Genomic DNA, 11,141 nt, shown 5'->3' with positions numbered 1-11,141 from the left:
ACTTGTAGGAAGGTGTATCTGTTGATGAAGCCTAAGATGATCTTGAGAACAGAAAAGAGATGCAGGAATAAAGATCATATATTAGTATCTGTAATAAAGAGGGAGGCAACAATTAAAGTTAATATTTTGACAGTAAAATGAAAAGAAAAGAAAAATGCAGATATAAAAATTTTGAAGATAAAATCAGAAGGTGAACGAGTGATTCATGGTGAGGAGGATGAAGGGACAAGATAGTGACCATTTTTGATCCAGAAAGAAATTAGTGGAAGGTGCCTAACCTGGGAACCACTAAAGTCTAACAGATATTTATTTGACTTGGGACAAAGCTGAAAAGATGATAGAATAAAACTTGCTATAAGAGTGTCTGACATGTGCTCGCTTCGGCAGCACATATACTAAAATTGGAACGATACAGAGAAGATTAGCATGGCCCCTGCGCAAGGATGACACGCAAATTCGTGAAGCGTTCCATAGTAAAAAAAAAAAAAAAAAAAAAAAGAGTGACTGACATACTGGAAAAATATGGGCTTTGGATTTTTTGTACTTATGTGAGATGAGAATTCTAAACAAGATCTAAATAGTGATGTTTACTGTCATAAATACAGTGGTTAGTGATATAGTGAGTATAGTGATAAGACAGAGTACCTTGCTCATCAGAGTTCTGTATAAGGAGTAACAATCATATCATCAGTGCTTTCTCTATTCCATTTTTTTAAAACTTATTTTTAAAAATTGTGGAGGGAAAGAAGGCTTAATAAAATAGCAACAATCATCTAATATATCTAAAAAGAAAATTATCATTTTCAGTTTTTAGGTTAAAATGTTGGTGCAGATGTACAGGTAACTACAGGTAGATATTTCGCTCTTAGAATGTAGTTCCTATTGCTCATGAACACTCTCTCAAGAGCTATGCTTTCATCATGATATCTGTCTTGTGTTATAACACAGGACCAGTGCTATGATGAGTGTTTTTATTCAAGTGGAGTAATTAATTCTGCTAGAATGGATTTCTATGGAATTTAAACAATGTGCTTTTCTTCATATTCACGTTATCAAGTATTTTAGTTTACATTGCAAATTTGGAATTCAACCTGACTTAATTTTTCTTAACTATAAATCTCAACATTTGCATTATATTCTTTGGAATGCTTTTAACCTTAAACTTACAAAGGAATATAATTATCAACTCAGGTGTTCAGAGTTTGGGGGAGGAAATATTTGAATAGATGTGGTTTTTAAAGTGGTCCTACATCATTCATTTTTTTTAAAAAATGTATCCATTTTTATGTTTAGGGTTTGTTATAAACTTGGCCTTTTTAAAGAATGCAAAAAAAATGTGCAAGGTTATTTACTGTGTTTTCAATTTTGTTCTTACTTGTGTGGAAGAGAAGTAGTGTGTTCTTAAGGGCAAAAAGCAATTCTACACGCAGAGAAACGCAAAGTCTATATAATTTAGGACAAGTTAATTTATCTACCCTTTAAGCATGCTTTCTGACTGCAAACATCTGATTCTGATAACTGAATATTTACCTTCCAAATATCAGCCTTTATGAGCAGTGTTCTCTCCCTCTCCTGTTCTTTAATTCCACCTTAAAACATGTGCAGAACCCCAAGGAGACCAGCCCACGGTTTGGCCCCGCCTACCAGGGATAAGACTTTCCTGAAGTTCGGGCTGAACTGGGATCCTGACCGAAAATAGAGGCACAGAAAAGCCTGAAGATTCTCATGTAACTCTGGGAACTGTAAGCAATACCTTTACTCTTGCCCTGCTCCACTTCTCTCTCCCGCTCTCCTTGGCTGTTAGTCTGTAGTCACTAGGAAGGAAGAACGGGACGCAGGGGAACCTCACTGCTTTCGAAGGCTGCGTGCCTTTTGCTTTTGAAACGATGCACGGATCAGAAACTTCAGTTTCCTTCTCACCGGGGCAAGTTTGCTTTCCTGGGTGTAAATGCACTGCGGGAGTCGAGCGATCAGTTGTTTCCTTCGGTTGGAGCCCCGGAAATTTAGCATTTAAGGCAGCAGCGAGGTGGTGTGCGTTTATGGTACACGTGATGCCACTCCGTGGTCCCCGCACTCTAGCCTTGCTCTTTGACAGCCCTGAGGATCCTTAGCAACCGCCTTCATGGACTCATTTAAATTTTATTTGAAAAAAAAAAAAAAAAGAGTGGTTTTGGATACTTATGCAAAGCATTCCTGGGTATTTGATGTGTTTCAGTGTTACGCCAAAGACAGACAATACTGAAAAATTAAATGTAAACCCACCGGTGTTCTGATTGGATTTTCCCTTGAGTTATTTGACACAGCAGGAAAACAGCTCAAGACTAGATACTTGAAAAGATGGGATCAAGTCCCACAGTTAAATGTTGAGTGTGAAATACTGTTTCAGCAATTTTGTTTCAAGGAAGGAGGAAAAAAGACACTATCTCCTATAACTTCTAATAATTTTAGTCTTAAAAATAATATTTTTTCATCACAGACACTAGAACAGGAAGTGCTCTTGATACTGTTTGCTGATCTAGGCATTTATTCAGGTAAAGCAGATGGAGAGTATTAGATTGGGCTCAGCTCAAACATAATTGGGGTATAAGAAGGGTTTGTATTTTGTTTTGTTTCTGTTTATTGTATAAATTTGAAATCGTGGCCCAAGATGTATTTTTTAGGAAATCTAGTGAAAGAAGCTCAATATGAGTCTTAAAAATTACATCCCAGAGGTCCTAGGCCTCGCCAGTCAACTTGGATGTTGGGATGAGAAATGGCCCTTTGTTTCCCCTGAGTTCAGGAAGAGTTAAATTTTAAATTAAGCAATAGTTGTGAAATGCATAGAGAAGTGTTTAATCTGCATTTGCTCAGAGAAGTTTTACAAACTTCCTGTAGGGCAAGCATATTTGATGGGACAATACCCTGCTTCTTTTTAACACTGTAAGTGACTTTTTAAAGTATTTCACATTTAGTTAAAGAAAAAGAAAATTATTAAATAGATTTCTTAGCGCCTGATAAAGTTCATTCCATACAGGCAATTTGACCTGTACTTTTAACCCATCATTGTTTTTCCTAGTGCTGCTACTTAGAAAACAAAGTCAAAAAAAATTGAATTATTTAAATATTAACAAGATATGTTCCAGAAATTAAAAAAAAAAGAGGAAGACAGAATAGTCCTAGTTCCTTTTCCTCTTGTATTTATAATCATTTTTTTACCTCCTCTTGCTGACATACTTTGTAGGTTTACTTGTTTTCAAACTTTTTTCTTTCTTTTTGATCACTGACCCTTTTACAAATTTTGTAATAACTCTGGACTCCTCCCCACATTAATGCATATGTGCCTTTCCAACACACACAAATTTGGAAACGCCTTTATGAAGTTCACAAATCTCAAAAGGCAATTTATATTGCATTGAAATGGAATATTTATTAGAACTTTGAAGTTTTCTGATGACATAAAATAATTATTTAACGAATCATTTTGCTTATAAGCAAGGAACTGTCTAAAGATGGATACCGCAGTGTTGGTATTGTTGCTTCTTCACCCGTATTATGGGATGTCAAGCATCTTGGTGCAATGGGAAGACTACTTGTCTAGAAACCAAGTGACCCAGATTCCAGATTCAACCCTGAGAATAATCAGCCATATAATATCAGACTTGTCATTTTATTGTAACATCTGTTATTTTTTATTGCTTGAATAGTAAATGGAATTAGATACATTGATATCTTCTACTTTTCCCCCAAATTCCTAATGGTATGTCCCAAAGTGATAATGCTTTATAATATTATTGTTTGTTACAAAGATAAATCATGCTTACTGTTTCCATTTTGTTAAATATAAAAAATTACATAGAAAAAAAGAAAAAGTTACCTATAATGCTCCATGAGGTCACTACTTTTAAAATATCACTCATTCATCTATTCAGCCAATAAATATTTATTGAGTACCCAGTGTGCATCAGCATGGATACAAAGAATTCCTGTATTAACATCTATGTTTCTATACCTTTTTTCTCTATATATGCTTATGTGTAGATTTACAAAGTTGTGATCACACTGTACATGCTATTTTCTATGATGCTTCTCCCTCATTCATATTTTCTGTTGAACATAATTTTGAGTAATAGTACTTTTTTGATTCATTCATATTTTAAATATTATTGAGTTCCTAGTATGTGTCAGGTACTATGCAATTGATGGCTGTTTATCCATATGAGCTAAAAAGGTTCTCACCATATGCAGTTTTAAGTTTGTGAATATGTTTAACTGACCAGTCATAATTTGTTGAACATTTAGTTGGTTAAAATTTTCCAGGATTATAGATAATATTTAATCTAGAACCCTTATATATTTTGTACACTTCTTTGGATATGTCCTTAGGATAGATTCTTCAATCTATTAAAATTTCCAGCTTCTAACAAAAATCCCACTACTTACAAGTGTGAGAGCATAAGCCAAATTTCTTTAGCTCATTCCCATGTGGGTTTCTCAAGTGTAAAATAGGAAGTATAATAATTGGGTATTTTGAGGATTCTTAAAATGTTCAGCAAAATGTCAAAAAATGCTAGTTGTAATTTTTGACATTTTTCTTTGAGAAAGATTGTATCCATTTGGAAGCTGTATGAGAGAGGAGAGTTACCCTGGGTCCACGCTGGGTGTTACCACCAAACAGAGAAAACAACAAATCTAACAATTTAGATAATTCTTATGTGAAAAGAAGATTTTATTTAAATTTGTATTTTGTTTTAAATTTCTAACATAATAAATATCAACAGATATAGCTACCATAATCAAAGGCCCTTTGGGGATTCCTCAAAAATTCTGAAGAACGTCAGGGGCCTTAACAATATAGGTGAAATTTTGACCTAGAGGTAGAAATTTTATGAACACTTTTTTCCTCATTTTTTTTGAGGATTGTTTTTAGTGTTTCCTGGAATATTTCCCTTAACAATGGTGAGAATGTATAGAAAAATGAAAGCAAATTGCTTTTCTTTCTCATAGACTTATATTTTACAGAAATTGGGGAAATTGAAGATGGTTCAGAGAACATGGCCAAAACTTATGGTGCTGGGGACATCCCGCCTTGCTTAACGTAGAGAAGACAGAATTAAGGCTAAGCTTTGCATCATTAATAAAAAGTTTTGGGAGAAAAATAATGTCCACGCTTGTCAAAACCCAAGTTAGGATGAGCTTAAGGTCTGGCTAACTCTTCATCTTCTACCTTTTGACTATTATAAAGGTAAACAGATGGGGAAACCAAGAGTAACTATGGAGGTATTTTTCCCCTAGAGAAGACAGTACATAAAACAGTATTGTTCTGGTCTTTGGACACCATTACCTGCCCAAGGTAAAAATGGAATGCACTATATTTTTTGCAGGTCTTGTTATACAAGTCTCAGTTTTCTTGTTCTCTGGATTTTTAATCCACACTTATAACATTTTTTGAAACTATAGTTTACCTCCCCCTTTATACCAACATAAACACAAATAATTGAATGCTCCACTATCAGCAGTTTTGTAAAGCTACACACCTACCAGTCTAATTACTCTTTTAATTAATTCAAATGCCTTTAGAGAGACTCAGTGATCTATATCAGAGTTCAGCCAAAACTGGGTCAAAGATGATAGGCCAGATGGCACTCATTTTGCTTGCCATGGCCCCTATAGCTGTGAATCCGTTGCTCCTTCATCCTTAGTCTTCCTTCTCATTTTCTTGACTTTTGGGGTTGGCAGGGAAATTTAGGTATTTTAGGGAACAGCATGTTTTGAGATAGAAAACAAGTGTTCATAATATGTGTAATTTTGATATTCTCTGTGTGTGTGTGTGTGTGTGTGTGTGTGTGTGGTGTTAGGGATCGAAACCAGAGGTAGTCTACCACTGAACTTCATCCCCATCCCTTTTTTATGTTTCATTTTGAGACAAAGTTTTGCTAAATTGCCAGCCTGGCCTCGAACTTGTGATCCTCCAGCCTCACCCTCCTGAGTAGCTGGGATTATAGGTGTGTAATATCACACCTGCCTTCAGTTTTCTTCTGTAGTATAGAAAGCTCGTGTATTTGCAAGACTCAGCTTATACTTGCTTAGTTTATCATATTTGTCATTATTTATTGCCTATTTCCTGATTATCTAGTTTGAAAAAATGTATCAGAAGGCCAATAATACCTTCCATTTACGTAGCACTCTATAACTGATAAAAGAACTGCTTATTCATCCCTTCCCACATTCATTCCTACAATAACTAGATAAGCTAGCAGAACATTTGTTACGATGTACATTTTATAGATGTGAAAGGAGAAATATTAAAAAATCAAGTGCCTTTTTATTTGTCCAAGTCTTAGGATTTTTATTTTGATGTACTTTACATGTCGAAATTGATTAATTGACTGGTTTGTATTCTGAGTTTTATAAATATTATTTTATGTTGTCAGCATCTTCCTATTATGGTTAACATCAAAAAAATTATAAGGAAGGGTGCAGAAAGTACACTGTCTAAAAGCATGTTTCCATAATAACTCCATTGTTCTGCACTTATAACTTGGTTACTGATTGACGTGATAGAGGAAGTTGCAGTGCATGATTTGTAATTTTGTTTTTTGAAACTCCATAGTAGTTTTTTACAGGCCTATATTTTAAAGAAAATAAAAAATAAGACATTTTATCAAAGCTACATATGTAGATGAAGTCATAATCTCAGACCTCAAATAGAAAACACCAGGGCATTTCTGTAATTTATGGCATGGTAGTCTACTTTTAATGTAAAATCGTAAAACATGTTCAGATAATTACTTCAAGGTCCTATTATAGTGATTCTTAGAAGTTGCTACTAATGCATTTTAGGACAGTTTGGTACAGCAAAATTTCTAATTTGAAAAGTTACTTGGTTAATTAAAGATTTAATTGCAAAGCTATTATGCTTACTTATAATCTGTTACTTTGTACTTATTCCTGAGCTGGCAACAAGCAGGAATTTTTATTTGAAATACATAAAAATTCACAATATTTACATGAAATTTTTCCCATCTTTATAATTATCTGCAATGATGCATCTGTTGTCAATGAAAAACAATGGAAGAATCAATTTTCTAAGATTTGTTGTTGTAGGAATTCTTACTATTTAAATTATCTTTCAGATTGTCAAATTATTTGGCTGATTAATACTTTATGCTCTAATATGAGGTATTAACATACCTTATGAGATAGCATATACTTACTAAAATAAGGCAACAATACTTATTCACAAAGTGTTAATATTAATTATTAATGTGTTAATACCATCTGTATTTATGTATATTAATAATGAGTTAATCCATGTTAATTATGAAGGAATTACTTAACATACAATGATTTTTATATTATTTTTTTGGTACTGGGGATTGAATTCAGGGGTGTTCTACCACTTAGCTACATCCCCTGTCTTTATTTTTTAAAATTTTTTGAAAGGGTCTTGCTAAGTTGCTGAGGCTGACTTTGAACTTACGATCCTCCTGTTTTAGCCTCCTGAGTAACTGGGATTATAGGTGCGTGACAATGGCCCAGTATATCTTATGTATTAATGATTAATAGTCATCATTTAATATTACACATTATATGTATTAATAAGGAGCTTAATTAGCACATGTTAATATTTAAGGCACTAATCAACCAATTTGTCAATCAAAATGATACTTTAAATAGATAGCAAGAATTTCTGCAAAGACTTTTTATCATCACAATGAAAAGAATGTTCTTGTATAAAGTATAATTTTCTGTGAGAAAAAACTTTATATCCCCCTTTATTAATGCAAATGGAATGCTTAGAAAAGTAATAGGAAAAATTTGTTTTTAATTAATACTTAGGAAAAGAGCAAGTATTGTGTGAAACAATTTAGATACTTTGTTATTCTCCTTTTTCATAAAAGAATTTTGCTTTGTTAGAAAGCATTGATCAACCAGCCGTTTGCAGCTTATTCCTTTGCTCATTCAGTAAGTTATGCTTAGTACTGGACCTCATAGGCACTGTGCTGTATTTTGGATATACCTGAGTGAATAAAGCAGGTAGAGTGCATTCCTTCTTGGGAGAGACAAAAAGTAAACCTACAAATAATAAGCAAATGAGCTTTTTGCTGAGAGGTAATTTTAGCACATGTATGAAGGGATGAGATGCCACGGATGGGAAGTGAATGGAATGAGAACAGCGTGGCTTAAGATGGTGGCTGTAGGCAGAGAAGAGAATTTGTAAAGGAGTTGGCTAAGAAGAAACCAAGAATGATGTCATGGGAACAAAGTGGAGAAAGTGGAAACAAAGAGGCTCAGTAAGATGAGCTTAAGAAAGTGACCAGCATGTCTGAGCTGATGGAGGTCATTGGTGATCTTGATGAGACGTTTCTGTGGAGTGATGGGAGCCGAAGTGGGGGTGGGGTGGGAGTGAACGGGAACAAGAATGGCATAGCTGTGAATCCAGGGTGAGTAATGTTTCTTTGGGGAAGTTCGTCACTAAAACAGTCTAAAAATGGAGAAATACTGGGGAAAATGAATATGGATTGAATGGAGAGATTCTAACAGGTTTGCCAATCAGATAACCTGGCTGAAAAATAAAGTTGGATGCTTCAGGAAAGAAAGTCATGGTCATCAGAGTAAAGTCCTTGAGGAAGAGAGGGATGGATTTTCCATCCAGAGAGATGTGCATGGGGCCAGGTCTATACCAGGTGGAAGAATGCCACCTCTTCTGTGACCAGAGAAGAACCCAAGTGCAAAGAAGCCAGGGGAGTTTGCAGAGTTGCTGATGGAAGATGGGAAGCTTCCCTCTGGTGCTTTCTGTTTTCTCTCAATGAAGAAAGATGAGGTCACAAACTAAGAGTGGGGGTGGGGAGCTGAGAGCCTCAAGAGGAAAAAGGGAACAAAGTCATTTCCTTGGGTGGCAATGCAAATTCACTGGAGAAACTTAGAAAGATGTGTGTGGTGGGGAGAGCCTCTTCAGGTTTTGAGGATGTGGACCTAAAATAAAACCAGTCTGCCATGTTCTGTGGTTTATCTCTAGCTATGGCTTAAATGCTAGGTGCAAAGAGCTAGATGCTTGGGTTCTTTTAGAGTGGGAGGGAGGAGGTGAGCAGGAGGAGTAGGAAGAGGAAGAAGAAGAAAAGCCAAAAACCCTAAACTAGAGCACTGAGCAAAACATAAACTGAATGAAAACAAAGCCAAAAAACAAAAATAACCTCAGATCAAAATCCATAGAAATCCATGGTGTGTAGAATACAGATCCTTTTACCTAAGGTAATTAGTGACTAGGAGGGAGTAGTCACAGCTTGGCTTGACTTCCAGCTCTAGTCAGCAGGAATGGAGCCTTTGTTCTCTTCAAACTCTTGTTGGATTCTTTACCTGGCTGGTTGCTAGGCCTTTTCTACACTTCAGCAGATCTCAATGGCTTTCCTGTTCCGGGGGCCAGCATTCTGGAATCTGTTTTCTTCATGTTCTAGTCTATAGAATGGTTGCTATTGTCCTTTGAAGTTTGAATGTTTAATCGTTGGCCTCCCTTGCCCTTACTGGATCCCTAGCCGAGTGCTTGGGTCTGGCCTAGAGAACATTCCTCAGCCTTTTGTCTACTCCCCCAGGTTTCTGAGGGCACATTAGTCCTCAAGGTAGGGCTTTATCGATTTGTAATTCTGCAGTGTAATTCTGCAACATAGGGCTGGGGTGCCGCTCAGTGGCAGAGCACTTGCCTGGCATGTGTGAGGCCCTGGGTTCCATCCCCAGCACCACAAACAAAACAAAACAAAACAAAAAACACAATGAAAAATTGCAAAGTAAAGATGTCTAAAACAAAGTAAAGACGTCTAATCAGGAATAACAGTAGACCATTGAAAGGAGGATTTTCCTTACAGTCATGCTATCAAGATGTTCTTTCTTCAATCTCACATAAATCCTTCATTTTGTATTTAAAAGTCACTTCTCAAAATTAAAGATTTAGAGAATAGCTGGTTACCATAATAAAAATGGTATTTTTGTAAGGGACTAAAATAGTATTATTGAAATATTGACTCTTGAATTATTTCAAAGTTCAAAACCCTCCTTTTTTTCTTAAGTTCGGTAGCCATTTCTCATAAATCCTCTTAAGATGAAAGCGCTGTAGTTTTGCCATGGATTGAAAGTCATTGTGCTCTTTATTGCTGGTTCAGCCCATATTGGTTAAGGGATGGTTTAGCTTTGGTTATCTAACTTCCTCCTGTCTAATTCCTCATCTGTAAAATCAAGGGGAGAGTTATTGAACATTGTTTGTGTTAATTTTGAATTTTCAAGAACCCATTGAATCTCATCAGCAGAAGCTGAACTGAAACCTACTTATAGAATTTTTTTTTGGCGGGGCAGTACCGGGATTGAACTCAAGGGTACTCGCCGACTGAGCCACATCCTCAGCCCTATTTTGCATTTTATTTAGAGACAGGGTCTCACTGAGTTGCTTAGCACTTCACTTTTGCTGAGGCTGGCTTTAAACTCAGACCCTCCTGCCTCAGCCTCTGTAGCCACTGGGATTACAGGCTTACAGATTTTATTAATGTCCTTGGCACTCTTTCCTAGCTTGTTGATCAAAGGTGGAAGAAATGTACATTTCATATTTTGAAGCAAATGACAGTACTTCTAGTTCACTTTAATCTGCATTTGCTACATGTAATACCTAAATATTCGAGGTGTGCTACATGTTCATTATGGTGAACACAGAGGTAGTTGGTACAAAAAGAAATTGTTTTCTATTATCTTAACCTTCATGATGTTTTAACTTGTTCTGTCCTCAAAATTTTTATTTCAGACTTTAGAATTATGTTGGTTTTGTATAGTCCACAAACAGAAGAAAAATGTAGTTTAAGGCTCCAATGCATGATTAAAGATCATTTAATATCTACAGACTGAATGACTCCATGTACTTCATCAAAATTGGTTTCTTTTATAATCTGATGCTTTATTTCATGAATTTTAAAATGTTATGCTGTGTGAAGGAGTTCCTAGGCTTTACCACACTGCCCCAAATGTCCATGACACCTAAGAAGATTAAGAACCCCTGAAAATACACCTCTCAAACACATACTTTCTATTTATAGAGTTCTTAATCCTGCAAAAGACCAGGCTTCTTCTTCATTTCTTTTTTTTTTTTTTATTGGTTGTTCAAAACATTACCAAGCTCATGACAT

The 11,141-nt window shown here is 35.5% G+C and overlaps 1 protein-coding gene and 1 non-coding gene across 2 annotated transcripts in view; both read left to right on the top strand.

Annotated features, from left to right (window-relative positions):
• Window positions 1-371: 371 nt before the first annotated feature.
• LOC113185682 (U6 spliceosomal RNA) lies at window positions 372-478 on the top strand. The gene has a single exon (XR_003301153.1). It is a non-coding gene; the product is annotated as a U6 spliceosomal RNA (small nuclear RNA).
• A 7,823-nt stretch (window positions 479-8,301) lies between these two features.
• Pla2g4a (phospholipase A2 group IVA) overlaps window positions 8,302-11,141 on the top strand; it is a 122,848-nt gene continuing 120,008 nt past the window's right edge. Inside the window, exon 1 of the mRNA XM_077802953.1 lies at window positions 8,302-8,423. Coding sequence (XP_077659079.1) covers window positions 8,302-8,423 — 122 coding nt within the window. The remainder of the gene's footprint in view (window positions 8,424-11,141) is intronic.

This window comes from Urocitellus parryii, chromosome 9 (genome assembly GCF_045843805.1).
Source record: "Urocitellus parryii isolate mUroPar1 chromosome 9, mUroPar1.hap1, whole genome shotgun sequence".
NCBI lineage: Eukaryota > Metazoa > Chordata > Mammalia > Rodentia > Sciuridae > Urocitellus > Urocitellus parryii.
This window is presented reverse-complemented; position numbering and strand designations above follow the sequence as displayed.